This window comes from Camelus bactrianus, chromosome 11 (genome assembly GCF_048773025.1).
Source record: "Camelus bactrianus isolate YW-2024 breed Bactrian camel chromosome 11, ASM4877302v1, whole genome shotgun sequence".
Classification (NCBI taxonomy): domain Eukaryota; kingdom Metazoa; phylum Chordata; class Mammalia; order Artiodactyla; family Camelidae; genus Camelus; species Camelus bactrianus.
Genome location: NC_133549.1, coordinates 68,228,504 through 68,247,606, shown reverse-complemented (window position 1 = coordinate 68,247,606; position 19,103 = coordinate 68,228,504). Strand labels below are relative to the sequence as shown.

Below are 19,103 nucleotides of genomic sequence, written 5' to 3'. Positions count from 1 at the left end.
TGTCTCTAGTCTGACTTCATCAAACACACACACACACATACACACACACACGCTTTTTCTTTCCTCCCTTATTTTTGTTTCTCTTCTTTTCATCCCCCAATACTCCCACTCCATTACTCTAGTAGAGACTGCAGCCTCACACTGGATCATTGACATACCTTACGTACATAATTTACACAGATTTTATTTACATGCTTCCTCTTAACAGTTTTGTGTAGCAAGGTTTCATGGCCCGGCCTCCAAAGTATGGCTGACTCCATATTCATTTTATAACTCAGTGACCCTAATCTAACATTCTTTTAGTTCAGAAATATCCAATCTTCAAGTTTTTTTGTTTTTTGTTTTTTGTTTTCCCTGTCTGTCAAGAGCATAATAACACCAGGGAAACACTGAGTTGAGAAGGGCAGGACTTGTTCAAATAGGACTGCCTTTGTTCATGTTTCTCAGGATCTGAGAGGTTGGCGGCTAACTTTAACACTGCCCTTTTTGTGTGAATTGGTTTGTGGCCTATAACCGTTGCTATTTACTAGAACTTTGGAGTCAGGAAGTCTTTTGTCTCTATCTGAAATGGTTCAAAGGGGCAAGACACTAATTCTACACTCAAATAAACCACACCTCCTAAGTGCATAGGAATTCAGCACACATTTTTATGGAACCCAACATCATCCACTCCAGAGTATTCAAAAGGGCCCACTGCAAATCCTAAGATCATTCTCTAATAAGGCTGAATTATAACAAAATTCCAAATCAATAAAAGGCTCCGTTCTCTCTCTCTACTGTCCAGGTATTTACTACCCATACCCTGAGCATGCTCTGACCTTCTAACCTCCAATTCTTTGCTCCTACTATACCTACAAGGCACCTGTTCTGCCCTTTGGAAGACCAGCTTGGCTTCCTCTGAGAGGAAATGCCCAGGTGAAATTAAACTCTCAGAATTTGTTGTTGGACTTTCTATCATAGTACTTTGATACCTGATGTGAGCTGGTCTGACAATGAGGTCTGCCACACCCTTGATTATCAGGCCTATTTGATTAGCGTAATCTGCCTGGCTGGGCCACAGCCCCCTTCTCTCACCTTCTATGTGTATTTTCTATCAGAATTATTTACATTACTATCTTTTTCCTACACAGCTCTTCCTTGTTAGAGTTGCCAATCTGGTAAATTAATTTAAACTGACTCCTTAGATGATAATGTACTTCTTGGGTTGCCTCTTTTACACACATTTACATTTACAGGGCCCTCTAATGCTGATAGCCAAACTAATTTCACAAAGCATGGCAGGTCTAAAAATATAGAGATAAGTCCATCAGTAGTCTTCAGAGATTCAACAAATACCTAGCCGCTTCCGACTGCCTATTTCAAGGTCAGATACATCTTTATATTATGCTGGGTGTTGCCCAAATTTCAGCTTCTCTGAAACTGGACTGATTTAGTGTCAAATGCTATATTCATTCTCCATTTTGATGTAATGTATATAATCTTCATCCGTACTTATTTTATGTGAACACATAGAGGATGGGCTATGGGTTGCACTTGGTTAGAGGGCAGAGGGTGGAGGAAACTGTGGGCGTGAGACTGGTCACTGCCAGTTAACAACAGGTGTGAATGCTGCTCTTTAAATTTAGCCATTGCACTTGGCATCTTGTCTGTCAGCAGTCAGTTGCGGCAACCACTACTGACTTGGAAGGGTCAAGGAAAGGATGACAGAAAGGGTCACATTTATTAAAAAGCAGGGAGAAACAGAGTTTTGTTGTTTTATTTAATAAAAACTAGCCTAAGGAATAAGAAGCAGCATGAGACTTGGAAAGTGTAAAGACAGCTTAAAAGAGTGAAAAGAGGAAGGATATTATTCTAAGAGATATAATTATTAACAAATTGTTCTTAATTAGGCACTTTAAAAGCCATTCTATCTCCCAAGACTTGGGAGCCAAATTATCTAAAATTTGTCTAGAGGCTCAGGAAGTAATTACTATTAATTGAGAATTGGATAAGAGTAAGGGACAAGACCTGAACGAGTAAAATATATGTATTCATTCATTCAATCAGTCAATCAAGAAAAATATACTGAATTACTATTATATGCCAAGCAATATATGCTAGGAGAAATTTTACAAAACTTACATTTTCTGCATCATGTTTTTCTTTTTCTATAATGCTCTTTTATTCACCCTAATCTTGAAATGAGATCAGTTCTTCCCATAACATTTATATATCACACAGAATTACTGAAAGGTCCCTTGAGTTATCTCAGAGCATCAATATAACACAAATTTAAAACATACTACTAATGTAATAACTAACCCCACCCAGCAACATTATGTCTTATGTCCCTAAGAAGACATATGGAGAAATTGTAGTTTTTTGCTGTCTATGTGTAGTAGGGTTCAATTCTACTTAGTTTCTAACTGTTTCATTGCCTAGAGTATAAACAAAATTAAGTCTCAGTATTATAAGAAAGCATTGCATTCCTTTCTTCATGTCTTGCTTTGCTAAGATGTATATATTAGGTTGAAACAGGGCCCTTTGGCTTATCCAGCATCAGAGGGAGTAACTCATGTAATAGACTTGTTAAAATTTAAGCAAAGCTTATAGCATCTATATATGCTGCTACTTTAAGGCCCTGAAGCAATTAGACCTATTATCTATTCAATCAAAAACATGATTATTATCAAGAAGAGGCAAATTTCACAAATACCACAAGATTATAAACCCAGGATAACATGTGATAGGACCCTAACTCAGAATCCCAAGTTAATTGGGAAATGCCATTTTCATTAATTCCCATGATGTAGAAATCACTTAAGAGAATTTGGAGAAGATGGTAAAGATTTGATGGTTCTTTTAAAATGGCCTTTGCTGCTTTCTTATCAATTTTGTATTTTGGAAGGGGGAAAAATATAAATGTAGACAAATAACTGCCTGTTTGCCAACATGGGTCCTTCTCCCAGAAATGATGCTGAGAAATGAATGATATAGGAAATTAGTTTTCCATTTAACATGCTTCCATAATATGTGCTTAACAAATATTTGATTTGGGTAAATAAATGAATGAATGAATGAAAATATGTGTCTTAATCTAGAAGGCATTTTTAACATTTGCACAGGACTTTTACAGGTAATTGATATTCATTTAGGTAGTGGCTATCAGTTGTTCAGTTTTCAGGAATGTTCTGGGTTCCTAAAAAATGTTTAAATTTACTGTAAGATTCTTATTTTATACCAATGACAATGTGTAAGTAAAATTCCCAAACTGAGTTCTAATACTTCAGAAGGAAGCAAACCTACATTTTTGGCACAGTTCCTTGCACATAATTAATGCTCAATAAACATGTGCTCAAAGATTTGTGGAATGAATAAACAAATGAATAAAATATGTATTCCTATCTTCTCAAAATATAGTATCTCCACTCCACTACTTCCACATTTGCTGAGGTACTACTATAAGGACAACATAGTAATTCAGTCTCTAGGGCGATTTAATCAAAGGAAGCACATCTGAACTAGTGAGGATGCCTGGGCATATTGACAGAGAGCATCCAACAAAGAACTTATGTCCAAAATATATAAAGAACTCTCACAAATCAATAATAAAAAGGCAGCAACTCAATAGAAAAATGGGCAAAAGACTTGAACAGATAATTCACAAAAGAGGAGACCGAGACATGTGAAGATGTACGTCCTTACATTACTGGGATTGGAGGTACAGAAGCAAGAGTTTTAGGATTAAAATTGTACAATGCTCATATCCTGGTAGCTAGCAATGATCCTCCTGCATACAATGGGAGTAGTTCAGACTTGGAGATCTTTTGGGGAAACTATTTTGTGTACATGGGAGGATTTCAAAATTCAAATTTCAAAACTGGCCAAATTCCTAAAACAAAATTTTCTATTACAAACAAAAAGATAGACACTGAAATATGGAAATAGAAAGCACCTTAAAAATAACCTATTCTCTGAATGGACCAAAAAAATTTTTTTTAAGGAGACCCAGAGAGGTGAATGACTGGCCAATCAAGAATTAATTTAGTAGCAGAGATAGGATGCAACATATCATCACCAAGTACTGGGAACTTACTAGGTATCAGGAACTGCGCTGGGTCCTTTTGTTAGTATTAGCTGATTTAATCTTCTCATTAACATTATGACATAGGTATTAGTATTCCTCTTTTACAGATGAGGAAACTGAGGTTAAGTGATTTGTCCAAATTCAGTCCCCAGGCCCAGGAATAAAGGACTATATTCTTAACCATTAATGTATTCTGCCTCTCTGGAAGCCAGCACTCTTGATTTGAAGTTCAGTATAATACCTTTTAAGCTACAATTCAGCATTGTTTCCCTCTTCTCCCCAGCCTCAGGCTAATCAGTTTGCAATGGAAAAAAAAAAAAAAAAAGCAACACAGAAGGTTAGACCTGAAAAAAGTTTCTCTAATTCAGTCTCTCAGTCCACAGTGAAGTCATTGAAGTGTAAGCATGCAGTTGACTTTCCTAAGGCCAAAGCTACTTAGTGGTGAAGGCAGAGCTATAATCCAAGTTTCCTAATTCTCAAGGCAGTTCTCTTTTTACTATACCACAAAATCTTCCCCTCCCACATTCTTGTCTTTCAGAGGTTGGTATTGGTGTAGGGTCCAAAGTTCTTTCTGACTCTTTAAATGGACTGGCCAATGTGCGACAGGCAGGGTTGTTCATTAAGTGTACACAGCTTCTACTTCCTGGTCCATGCTCAATGCCATCTCCAGTTTTATACATGGCCAGAGTGGACAGCTGCTATGTGCTGTGCTGAAAAGTCCCCTCTGTTTTCAAACTGCTTGTCTACATTAGCTTCACCTTGATATTTCAAACCCTCACATTGTTTGCTCCTTTGGGTTGAAACACTGGAAACCTTTGTTAAAATGCCAAGAGACAGTATAACTAAAGGAAGGTCTTCCTTAGCTGGAATTCATTTATGCAACTAGCACTTGACTCTTAGAAGAGCACTGGTGGAGTGGGACTCTGGAAAATTAGGATTTTCATAGCAGGATCAAATGGTAGAGGATGACCTGAGAAGTGTGAGGTAGGTTATAGTGGGAACAGCAGTGACCGGTCATGGCCCCATGAAGTTACTGAGAACCTTCAGAAGGTGGGAAGGAACTGAAAGCCAGGAAGTGGTACAGAAACAGGGTGGAGAATAGAGCACTTTGTACAAATTAGTAAGAGTCCCCTTGCACATTTTGGAGAATGGAGCCCAGACTAGATTTCTACCTTCACTGGCCCTCTTGTACACTGGCCAACCATTTGTGACAGACGTGTAAATCACATCCATCAAAATGTTGCTGAGGGGCTGCCCTGCCCGCCACCCCTCCTGTTGCTACTCTTTTCCCAAGATAGCTGCAGGAAAAAGAGAACATTCACAGGGCTGGTCGCAGCCCTCAACAAATTTACTGAGCCCCTACTCTCTGTAGTCACTGTCTTCACAAAAACCTCAGTGATTTAGATATTATTTTCCCAACTTTACAGATAAGAAAAATAATAGCCCAAAGAATTTAAGTAACTCCTCAAAGGCACATAACTAAGGAATCATTCAAAGAGGCTTAGTATTGAGCCGAATCAAAGTGAGGTCTGGCTGACTCATGGTTATCTTTGTCTCACTATAACATGCCCCTGCACAGAAAACTGCTTTCCTAGGGTTTGTGTAGTTGTACATTTTCAGTTACACCCACCCTGTTCTTTACTACATAGTATTGAGCTTCAGTGGTCTTATTTATCACAGGTAAGCACATAGGTTCCTCATCTGTAAGTGAGCAATCTGGCAGGCAGCATATGGAAGCAGACAATTTGGCAAGGTCATAAGAAGGTTAATTAAGTCTAGATTTTAAAGTCTTTTTTCTAATCTGAAAGAAATATTGTTAGTGATAATACTGAGTAATAGCTATTAGCAAGGTGTTGGGCTATATTCTATATAAACATCACATGATACAATATCTTATAATGAAACCTATAATGAAAAAGAATCTGAAGAAGAATATATATATATAAAACTGAATCACTTCACTGTACACCTGAAACTAACACTACATTGTAAATCAACTATACTTAATTTAAAAAAAAAAAGATGAGGTCATATGGGGTAAGTGTTGGCCCTAAATCTAATGACTGCTGTCTTTATGAGAAGGAGGGAAGGACACACAGAGATACACATTCAGGGAGGAAGGCCAAGTGCAGAGATTGGAGTGATGCTTTACAAACCAAGGAACACCAAGAATTGCTGGAAGCTAACAGAAATTAGGAAGAGGCAAAATGGAATTCTTCCCCAGAAACTTCAGAGGGGGTATGGCCTTGCCAACACCATTTCAGACTTCTAACCTCTGGAATTATGAAAAAATTAATTTACGTTGTTTTCAGACAAAAAACCCCAACATATTACACAATAATATCTTGTTTAATCCTCACAATATCTCTATGAGGAAAATGCTATACTGGCCCCCATTTTTCAAATGAGAAAAATGTGATATTGAAAAGTAACTTGCTAAAAGATCTCTTGCCTGGTAAGTAGTGAGGCCAAGTATGAATCTAGGCTATCTGACACCAGAGTCCACACACTTAGCTTTTTCCTCTCTACTACCTCCCCTGGTATGGAATAGTTCAGGACATGATCTCAGAGTAGATCCTATAGAAACTTAGATTATTTCCTCAAAAGTAATCACTCTGAGCCCATAGGGAGTAGCATCATGATTAAAAAAATACAAATAAAAATGAGATTTGGTGTTTTTAAAATAATTTCTTTGCTACACTAATTTCTTTGGTATGTTTCAGTTTTACTAGGAAGTCAGCACCTTTTGGGCAAATGCATGTCTTTGACTTTTTCTGTTTCCTTCACTGACTCAATCATTATTGAATGACATTAAGCTTTTACTATGGAGGAGGCACCACAGTACCTAACATAGAACTAGGTGCATGAAGGAGAATATTCACATATTTATTTGGTTGAATGATTGGTTACAGAAGACAGAGGCTTTGCTTGAAGTCCTCTAGATGCAGTCCCATAGAAATTAATCATTATTGGTTTTAAAGCATAAATACAAAACAGAAATAGACTCACAGACATAGAATAAATAAATAATAAATAATAAATAAATAAATAAACTTGTGGTTGCCAAGGGGGTGGGGGGGGTGGGTAGAGATAGACTGGGATTTCAAAATTGTAGAATAGATAAACAAGATTATACTGTATAGCACAGGGAAATATATACAAGATCTTATGGTAGCTCACAGAGAAAAAAATGTGACAATGAATATATACATGTTCATGTATAACTGAAAAATTGTGCTCTACACTGGAATTTGACACAACATTGTAAAATGATTATAAATCAATAAAAAATGTTAAAAAAATCATTATTGGTTTTGATAATTTCATGACCAAATCACTAAAACAATATTTCACTGGGTGGAGGCTGAGTTGGAATCTGTTTTTGGTGTTACAACTTGTGAACTGGTAGTAGCAGATGCTCAATGAAAATAATACTTGCTTGCTTTTTCTCTAAAAATTTAAAGGCTCTCTAATATCTCATATAGGCTGCAGTAATATCAAAAGTTTGTAGCTCAGTTTATCCACCAGTGTCTTCTATCTTGTTTTAGAAACTATAGGAAATCCTTTATTTATAGCATGTCAACTCACAGTTCTCACTTCAGGACTCTGCCTGCAACCATCAAGTTTGACTTATGGTACCCTTGGTGAACTCAAAACAAATAGGCATCTGGTGCCCAGACACTTTTGAGGAAATGCATTTCTACCTTATTGCAACAAAAAAACCCCACAATCTGATGTCTAATGTCTACACAGCAAGAAAAATAGGGAGGCAAAACAAATATTCTTGCCTCTATTTCTCAAAAAGCCATCAAGTAGCCAAAAATTTAGCTAGAAATTGACTTAAAGGTAAAAATTTAAACATTGCCGTAGCCCTTCTATAACATGGTGGAAAGAATATTAGAAGTGATATTGGAGACCTACATTCTAAATCCAGATCTAACTACTATGCAATCCGTATGACCAGGGGCGAAACAACATCTGCTTCCTCATCTGTAGAACAATATTCTCTCTGGGTTGTTGCAAAGGTTAAAAATAATGATGTACATAAAGCTACATGGAACCCTAAAATAGTCAGTTTAATTAAAACCAGAAGTATTACGTTAAAGATGTTTCTTTTTTCTTCTTTTTTTCAACAGGAAAAAAACAAAACAGAAGTTTAATAGATGTAGATGGCCTATATACCTGGGAGATACCCAGGGAAACTAAGTAACCCCAAAGATGTTTCTTCGTATGCTAATTTGTTGTAAAAAACTAGGAAAAGAATTATGAAGATAATAAAACCTTTGTTCATTGGCCCCTACCTTTCTGGAGTTCTGATTCATATGAAGAGTTTCACCACTGAGGATGTCTACATGAGCTTTATATTCTTTCCAGCAGGTCAAAGTGCCCATGCCCTTGAAAACACAAGAGAAGAGTACCATGTGTCAGCTTACACAATGAAAACTCACCTCACTGTATTGTATTTCTTAGAAACTTTTTTATTGGTGAAAAGTTTCTTTTTTAAAAATTGAGATATAGTTGATTTACAATATTAGTTTCAGATATACAACAAAGTGATTCAAAAATTTTATAAATGATATTCCATTTAAAGTTATTATAAAATACTGGCTATATTCTCTATGCTGTACAATATATCCTTGTAGCTTATTTATTTTATCCAAAGTAGTTTGTACCTTTTAGTCCCTTACCTCCCCTCCCCCTCTTCCCCTACCGCTTACCCCTCTTTCTCCCCACTGGTAACCACTCATTTGTTCTCTATTTCTGTGAGTCTGTTTCTGTTTTGTTATAGTCATTCATTTGTTTTATTTTTTAGATTGTAGATATAAAGATAACATACAGTATTTATCTTTCTCTGACATTTCACTAAACATAATACCCTCTAGGTCCCTCCATGTTGTAAATGACAAAATTTCATTCTTTTTTATGACTAATATTACATTATATATATTACATATATATTATACATATACCACATTTTCTTTATCCATTCATCTGTTGATGGACACTTAGATTGCTGTCACATCTTGGCCATTGTAAGTAATTCTGCTATGAACATTGGGGTGCATGTATCTTTTGGAATTAGTGTTTTCATTTTCTGCAGATATACCCAAGAGTGGAACTTCTGGATCACTGTAGTTCTATTTTTAGTTTTTGGAGGAATCTCCATACTGTTTTCCACATTGGTTGCCACCAACAGTGAACAAGAATTCCCTTTTCTCCACATCCTCGCCAACATTTGTTATTTGTGGTATTTTTGATGATAGCCAATTTGACACATGTAAGGTGATAACTCACTTATAGTTTGATCTGCATTTCTCTGATGATTAGCAATGCTGAGCACCTTTTCATGTGTCTATTGGCCAGCTGTCTGTCTTCTTTCAAAAAATGTCTGTTTAAGTCTTCTGCCCATTTTTTAATCGGGTTGTTGGTTTTTTTGATATTGAGTTGTATGAGCTGTTTATATTTTTAGGATATTAACCCCTTATTGGCCATATCATTTACAAATATTTTACCCCATTATATATACGTTGTCTTTTCATTTTGTTGACGCTTTCATTCTCTGTGGAAAGCTTTTAAGTTTAACTAGGTCCCATTTGTTTGTTTTGCCTTAGGAGACAGGTCCAAAAAAATGTTGCTATGATTTATGTCAGAGAGTGTTCTGCCTATGTTTTCTTCTAGGAGTTTCACGGTTTCCTGTTTCATATTTCGGTCTTTAATTGATTTTGAGTTTATTTTTGCATATCGTGTGAGAAAATGTTCCAATTTCATTCTTTTACATGTAGCTGTCCAGTTTTCCCAGCACCACTTATTGAAGAGACTGTTTTCTCCCCATTGTATATTCTTGGCTGCTTTGTCATTGATTATTTGACCACAAGTGCATGAGTTTATTTCTGGGCTATCTATTCTGTTCCTTTCATCTATGTGTCAGTTTCTGTGCCAGTACCATACTGGGTTGATTAATGTAGGTTTGTAGTATAGTCTGAAATTAGGAAGCATGATACCTCAAGCTCTGTTCTTCTTTCTCGAGATTGCTTTGGTTATTCAGGGTCTGGTGAAAAGTTTCTTGATTTCTGATTTATGACTGGTCTCAGTCATCTGAACCTACCAAGCTAAGCAACAGATATCTTAAACATAGGACAAAAGATGACTTTCCTCCTTCTTTTCTATTTTTAAACTCTCCTACCCGGCCTGTTCTCAGAAGTTGGAATGGACCACATTACCCCTCACACTGACACAATGGACGAGCCAACCCATTGAAAACTTGAGCTCTCTAGCTTGCTGATTCACATCTTTTTTTAAGCAAAGAGGTAATTATTTTTAACTTGTAATGTGTTTTTTTCTGACTCCTAATGAGATTCAGTTAACCAAGATCCTTTTTACACCACACAAGTAAACACTTAAATAGCAGAAGAAATGACAATGTCCAAAAGGAATTCCAATTTGAGATGGTTTTCCCTTAGGTAAGTCAAAATATGAATTATTCTGTCCGTCTATAATGAAAAGTTAGCTGAACTGACACTGGCTAGTCTCTAATAGCATTAGGCTGTCACTTTTTGATGAAGTCCAGTAATTTAGTCCTGCAGTTTAACGGCAGGATCAATGGGCAGGGAGTTAAGAGGACTTGGACTCTATTTTCATTTCTAGCTCTGGCTCATTACCATTACTTTGCCCTGACCATCTTCTATTATTACTTGGAACCTCAATTATATTAGCAGTGCAGAGCAATATGGAAAAACTACTCTGTAAGCTAACAACTAAGAGGATGCAGCAGTCCCATTTCTGCAAATGATGTACCATTGTGGTCTCAGGCAAGAAATAGTCTGTCTTGGTGCCTCAGTTTCTTTACCTATAAAAACATAATAAATTATTTGCTCCTCTTTCCCTCCAGTTTCTTCATAGAAATACAGTGATGGAAACAGTATCAATTATACAAAAGATTTTTGACCTTTCTAGGCTGTTGCTACATGAAGACAAGTGTCCTTTTTATTATTTCTACTGGTATTTTTAGGTACTTGGTGCTTCCTGAGTTTCAGCCATATCAATTATACCTGGGAAAGATTACTACTTATACTGCCATTCTTGCAGAATGTTTGCAGAAATAAAATAGGCTATGGAGAATGTTTACCCCCAAAAAACCCAAAATTACTTCACAAAATTTTTTATTATTGGCAGTTAACAATTCTGATTCACATTATCACCCCCAACCATCTTAACTTATGAGAGACTGCTTGTTAATTCAGAGTTGTCTATAGCCATCTTATCTCACTAGCAAATACCAGCTAACAAATGAGGATACTATTCAGTTGATCCTGGTTATTCTAGGATTTTTGTAAAATGCCTGAGAAAAGTGTGTAGGTAGTGAGGGATCTTAAAATCTAAGAATAGTTGACAGATAGCTTCTAATCTATTTAGTTTTGTGTGTGTCAAACCTAAGAATTTTATAGGGATATTCACCTATCTCATGTAAATAATAGGAGGGTTGATAGATAACAAGTAATATCCTATCTAATTACTAAAAGAAGTATTATTCTTACAAAGCACATTTTAATTTTTAAAGATTGTGATGATAATGTATTTTGTTATATAATCTCTTTGTCACCTAAGAGTGCTATCAGATCCAAAACTCAGACAAAGAAAAAAATTCTCAGACTGAGACATGAAATCATATTAATTCAAAGACAGGTCTGAAACCAGAAGATAAATCTCTCTCTTCCTTTATAAAAGAAAGAGAGAAACATACGTACCACAAATCCCAGCCAAGGAAAACCCAAGATGTACGGTTGGCTTAAAACTGACAGAGATCCTTGCAGGCAGGTCAGAACTGTAGATGCCTGGTAACAAGGGGGATTAATCATTAGGAAACTGGAAACCAAAGGTAGGAGATCTAGTTACTTTCATTACAAAAAATACACATAGGAAATCTATTAAACTCCTTGAGCATAGATCTTCACTCAGTCAATCAATAAATTTGTATTAAGCACCTGTATATGCCAGACACTACTCTAGACACTGGGAGCTCAGCAGTGAGCAGAACAAAGTTCACTGATCTTGTGCAGCTTATATTTTAGTTAAGGGGGGAGCAGACAATAAACAAATAAATAAGTGAAACAGATGGTATGTCAATAGAAATAAGTCTATGGAGAAAATTTAAGTGGGGAATGCTGGGGGTGGGAAGTGGCGTTGCAGTTTTAAACAGGGTGGTAGAGAAGTCCTCACTGAGAAGACGGCTTATAAGCAAAGACTTGCAGAAGACAAGAGGGAAGAAAAGTCATGCAGCTGTCTAAGGAAGAGTGTTCTAAGCAGAGAACACAGCAAATGCACGCATCTTGAGGCAGGATCCTGCCCAGCACATTTGAGGAAAAGTAAGGAGGCAATCATAGTTGGAGCAGAGCGACAAAGGGGAAGAATAGTAAATGATGTCAGAGATATAAGGAGAGAGACACCAATTAAGTTGAGCCCCAAAGATCATCATGAAGACTCTGGCTTTTACTCTGAGTAGGATGAGAAGTTAGAGGGGAGTACTGAGCAGAGCAAAAACACAACGTGACTTAACAGTCTAAAAGTATCAGTCTGACTATTGTTCACAAAGGGGCAAGATGGAAGCAAGACCATTTAGGATACTATTTCAGTAACCCAGGTAAGAAAGGATAGTAGATCAGAGAGGCTTGTGTGATAGAGGAGTGAGACGTTATATTATTCTGGTTATATTCTGAATGTATAGGGATCAGAATTTGCTAAAGGACTTGAAATAAGATCAGAAGAGAAAGAGGAGTCAAAGATGACATCAAGATTTTTGGTCTGAAAAACTTGAAAATAGAGTTGCTGTTTATTGACACAGGAAAGATTGTGGGAGGAGTCTTTTAACCTTTGCATCCTCATAGTCTAACACAATGGCAACTACATGGGAATGTTCAGTGTATACCAATAATCTAATTTGAATCTAGTTTCCATGTATTTGAGATCAGAGTTGGTCTAAATAAAAGACAGACTCATTTGAGTTACTACACGAGGGCTCGGTCTAGAGTCTGGAGCAAAGTTAAAACCACTGGTATGCTACAGCTAAGTTGTACTAGCTAGCAAGAGCCAACTGCTAAATTTTCGGGATAATATTGCAAGCCAGGTGTTAAACACAGCTATATATTTTTTAAATTATTGACTTATAGTTGATTTATAATATTGTGTTAGTTCCTGGTGTACAGCAAAGTGCTTCAGTTATACATATACAGATATATATAATCTATATATAGAGATATATAGATATAGATAGATACATAGATATATTCTTTTCCATTATAGTTTATTACAAGATATTGAATATAGTTCCCTGTGCTATATAGTAGGAACTTGTTGTTTATCTGTTTTATATATAGTAGTGTGCATTTGCTAATCCCAAACTTCTAATTTATCCCTCACCCCTACTTTCCTCTTTGGTAACATAAGTTTGTTTTCTATGTCCGTGATTCTGTTTCTGTTGTGTAAATAAGTTCATTTGTGTCATTTTTTCAAGATTTCGCTTATAAGTGAATTCCACATAGGGGAAGAAAAAGGCCTTAATTACTGACCAAACTCAGAATAGCTAAAAGAGATTAGCATCTATATTCAATCACAGCCTCAACAGAATTAAACCTGGGACAAATTAGAAACTGTTAACAGGGAAGATTAACAGCTTTGGATTGCCTATTTGTATATCTGATATTGTAAGGGATAAGGAGAAAATGGGGACTAGTCAATGCCATAAGCAGTGACTACATATTTGTGAGAACTTCCTGTATCTAGGATCTTATATTATATTGTTAGGCCTTATAAAAAAGAAACATCGAAGGTATTAAAGACACTATTCCTGTGAGACAGCTAGAAAAATAATACAGTTTAATTTTACTGTATACATACATATAGTATACATATGGACAACAATGAAAAAGCACAGAATTTAGTGATTCATTTTTTAAAAGCAGGAATAAAAATATGTATATTAACTATAAATGTGGCAGTTAAAACAACAAAAACTTTAAAAAGACAAGGGGAACTATTAAAAAATACATGTTTGATCCCCAGTTTCCCCAAATCTTTCCACTTCACTGATTCTAAATGTTTACAAAACTGGTCCCCCCCCCTTCCTTAAATATATTAATTCTCCATTTCCCATTCTCCCCTACTGGCTCTTTATTCAAAGCTTTAATCTTATTTATTTAAAACGTCTTTATAAATTGTTTTCCATAGCTCAGAGAAACTTCAAATTTAGCAGAATCACTTGGTTTGAGCATTAGTCTTATTTCCCCAGACATATTTATGGATATGAGGACGTGGAATTACTGGGTCAAAGGACAGGAACATTTTAATGGTTTAAGGGTTTATCAACACTTCAGTGATGTATGAAAGTACCTGTTCATCTTACCTTTGTTTATTTGATATGATTGCTTCAATATTTACTAAGTTCCTAAGTGAAAACGGATACTTTGTTATTGTTTTACTTCACATTTCTTTGATTACTAGTGAAGTTGAGTATTTTTTTCTACATGTTTGTTCACTAATATTGTCATTTGTTATCCATTTCTTTGAGGTCTAGTGTACTTTTATCAATTTATATGAGCTCTTTACATAAAAAGTTAATAGCCTTTACATTTAATAGTTTTTACAGGTTTTTCCATTCTGTTGTTGCCTATGCATTTCAGTTACTTAAAACAAATCAGTTTATATTTTCGTTTGATTTTTTAAAAAATTGCTAACTATAAAAATAATTACCTTCCAGAGGCTTATTATACATTCCATTCCATTTTCTCCTGGTTATTCCATTGTTTAATATTTTATACCTACTCTTTAATTCATCTGTAATTTATTTTGATATATAGTATAAGAGAATGATCTAAATAATTTTTTTCTAAATTGATCATCATTCCAAAATGGTCCTTCCTTTCTGGATTGATTTATGAAATCCCCTGTATCACACAGTAAGTTCCAATATGTAATGGGACTATTTCTGTAGTAGGCTTTTTTTTTTAACTTGTACTTCCCTGTCTTAATATATTAGTTTGGGTATATTATTCTATTCAATTGATTTAGTCCTTTTTCATAATTAAAAAATGTTTTTCCATTCTATTATTTGCATTATTATTCTCCCAGATCGAGTTTTAGAATCATTGTACCTATTACAAAGACTTGGATAGAAATAATAGTCCTTTTTTTTTTAATAGAACAGTAGTTATTTCTGCAATATTACTAATTATATTAACAATTATTAATTAGATTAACCACAAGGAAAGATATATATATAAAGTTAACTCATGCTACTGAATTGTACAGTATTGTCTGACACACTTCAATGTCTCAGAAGTATGACAGAAAAAGATTTTTTAAGACTTAAAAGGGACAAAAATGTCTACGCAAAGTTTTCCCTGGGAAGCTATTTTATGATTTGGAGGAAATATTTCTCTTTGAAGCAAATAAATACAAAGAACATGAAACTCAAAGTGATTGAAAATATAAATTTACATGCTTTTGAGTACATTACGTATCTTGCAATAAACCTTTCACAATACTCCCGAAACTTAAGCCTAAGCATTGTGAACAATTTAACAGTAGAGCTACGTGTACTCATTGTCCTAATTCAAGTTATTTTCAACATACATTAATTTGCCTAAGTATCATTTGAGCCTCCTAGAAGTTAACAAAAGAAAGATTTTCTCTCTCAATTTTATTTCTTTCTTGAAAATAATAAAATTCTTAGATACCATATAGAAATTGAGAAAAGTTGAGAGACTCTGTAAGACTCTAATTATGATACACATTTCTTGGTACTTAAAAAAGTGAAAATTGTACTCCCATGTACCATGAGTCTCATATGTGAAATTTAAAATAGACTCATAGAAACAGAAAGTAGGGTGGTGGTTGCTAGGGATTGGGGGAGGGGAGGAAATGGAGAGATGTTGGTCAAGGGATACAAAGTTCTAGTTATGCAAGATTTAATGTATGAGAATGTAACTATAGTTAACAATATTATATTGTATATTTGAAATTTACTGAGTGTAGGTCTTTATTGTCACCACAAACACACACACAAAGGTAATTAATTGAGGTGATGGAAATGTTAATTATCTTGATTGTAGTAATTATTTCATAATGTATATGTATATCAAAACATCAAGTTGTATACTTTAAATATATATAATTTTTACATTGTCAATTATATGTCCATAAAGCTGGGAGGAAAAGTGAAAATTAAATTCCATTGTCCTAACACGAACGACTTAGTCAGCTTTCATGCTTTTAGATGAGTCTCCACAGGGCTCCACTATGTCATAAGTATAGATAAGTATAACTTATCTATAGATAAGTATAACTCAGATAAAAGGTAATAGAAATATTCAATTTGAAGTATTTTCCTAGGAGTCTATGGTAATGCTTTAGAATCTTACCCACAGTTTTTCCTAACAGTGTCTAAGTTTCTTTAAGTGACAAAGGCATTAGTTCTCCAAAAATAACCAGGAAACTGGACTTGCCCAACAGTAACAAGGCCACTCTTTGTAAAAGGAAAGCATAAGGCGTGAGTGGGAACTCGCAAAGAGCAGCTTTGTGTGCCCTACGTTTCTTTTTCAAAATGATTCTATCAAAGGTATTTCATTATAATATTGGTTTCTGTCATAATTGGCTCCCATTTCAAAAGGAGCCAGCCACATTGGAAAAGAATGTCAAGCGTGTCCAAGAGTTATTAATTTATATGTTTCCTTTTGTCACTTTAAAAGTCTTTGAGATATGATTTCATTTTCTCACCTTGCTTTCATAAGCTCTTACTTATGAAACATGTTATCTTCTGCTTTTGATTTGTCAAGTTTCTCTACACTGAATATTTATACATTTTCTAGATCTCTGTAATTACTTGATTTCCAGTTCCTAAGCCTTACTTTGTTATCTTAATAAAGCATAAATGCTGTGGAATTGGGTTTACTCATGCTGTTGAATAACCACACCCTTATAATTAGAGATTTGGTAGTCATCAGAGAGTGGTACAGTCAGCACCAAAATATTATGCCACAGGCATTATGTAAACACTGTTTTTGAATGAATCTGGAAACTAGCCAAGAGATGCACTGAACACTAGGGACATGATGCCTATTCTTCATTTCTATGAAATTGGTAAGCTTAAAATTTGGTAAGAAAGATCCCATGGTTACAAAAGCACTACTTTTTATGTTTTTACAGCTCAAATAGCCTGCTTCCACCTCACCCACCCCAACCAATAACCTGCAACTATTTGAATTATGCTGGGAAATTTTTAGAATAAGGGGAAGTGATGAGGAATCAGTCAATGTAAGATTTAGTACTTTTTCAGAAAACAACCAAAAGCTTTTAAGAGTTATCTGCAACAACAGAGGTGGATAACTAAATTACAATTAGTTTGCACAATGGAATATTATATAGTCTTTAAAAATAAAGATGTAAATTTGTATTTACTGACATGGAGAGATATTTAAGATACATAAATTGATGAAAGGAACTTTTAAAAAACAAGATCATACTTTTGTTTAAAATTTTTAAAATGTAATTTTAAATATGTTTGCAAATAATATAAAAAAGATAGTTTGCAGATGTTGATCTCAATATAACTTTACTTCTCTTCATATTTTTTGCATTTTCTGAATTTTTTTACAATGAGCATTTATTACTTTCATAATCAGAAAAAACAAGAAGAATATTTCTGTTTAAAAAATAGTGTGAGTTTTTGGTGATGAGAAAACAAGTTCTCTCACTCTCTCCATCTTTCAATTCTGCTTGCCTCTAATTGGCTTATTACTACATACAGGTTCACTACTGTTCTAGATTCTAGTCCCAAAGTGGGAAAGGTGGTTCTAGTCCCAAAGTGGGAAAGATGACTGTCATTGGCTCCAGACTCCAAAAATGTATCCACAATTAATTCCAGCAGATCTTCCTTATTAGCTCCAGCAGAAAATCATAGGACAGACTGAGTGACTTGTCTTGGAATAGGAACCAAAATGTGGACGGTAGTGAGTGGGAGCGAATAAGGGATGTAATCATTTTCTGATGGGACAGGTCTCGGTCACTGCACACCCACTATGGCCAGTGAAGAGAAGGAGTCTACAATGAGTTGGTTCCCATCGGGAAAAAGGGGTTTTACCATCTGAAGGAAGGAGAAGGAAGTGATGTGGGAGGGACTAAAATGATAGATATCCATTACAACATTCATTCTAGACTCTCATAATAATAATAACAATAATGAAGTTCTTAAAGGAGTTCCCACAGAGTTATTCACTACTTGGGAAATGGAAATCACCATTTAACACCTTAAATACAATACTTATTCATTCAATAAATCCTCAACAAGTATCTACTATGTGCATAGTAGTCTATATCTTACTGGGATGAGCAGTAAACAAAAAAACAAACAAAATGTCCCTGCCCTCATGGATCTTACACTTGCAGACATCATTAACAACTCTAAAAAATGGAATCTGAAATTGGCCTCTGGCTGGAAATTTTATTGCAGTAGTTGAGATAAAAGAAAATGTAAGTTGACTTTCATGTAATAATTTTTTTTCACTTGTCTGTGAACACCATAGTAAGATCCTATTCTTAAAAGAAACCAAGCTGAGATGAGTCATGATATTTATAAGCAAGAGAGAACAGTACTGGCTTATATGCATCTGTTCTAACAGAATATTGTATTATCTAGACACCTCCCAATATGTTCTATAACATCCTTAAGATTTAACTTTCGTGTTACCTAACCTGCCCTTACAGTGACACTGGGCAAACCAATCTTGTGGTGCATATTTAATTTCAGGTAAAAAAATCTTTTTACTGTTGACTCCTGTAGCAATGAGCAAACTCCCTTTTGCTGGTCAACAGGTTGTTATGTAGACCAGAACAAGAATGTCTTGTTCTATTGTGTGTCTTGTTAGTGTTCATCTGTTACAGACTGAATGTTTCTGCAACCCCTCCTTACCAAATTTATATGCTGAAACCTGATCTCCAATGTGACGGTATTTGGAGGTGAGGACTTTGGGAGGTGATTAGGTCATGA

General features: G+C 35.1%; 1 protein-coding gene across 1 annotated transcript in view; it reads right to left on the bottom strand.

The window, feature by feature from the left end:
• MCU (mitochondrial calcium uniporter) overlaps positions 1-19,103 on the bottom strand; it is a 199,149-nt gene that overhangs the window by 155,857 nt on the left and 24,189 nt on the right. Inside the window, exons 2-3 of the mRNA XM_045522785.2 lie at positions 11,812-11,898; positions 8,368-8,460 (exon numbers count right to left, since the gene is read on the bottom strand). Coding sequence (XP_045378741.1) covers positions 8,368-8,457 — 90 coding nt within the window. The 5' untranslated portion in view covers positions 8,458-8,460; positions 11,812-11,898. The remainder of the gene's footprint in view (positions 1-8,367; positions 8,461-11,811; positions 11,899-19,103) is intronic.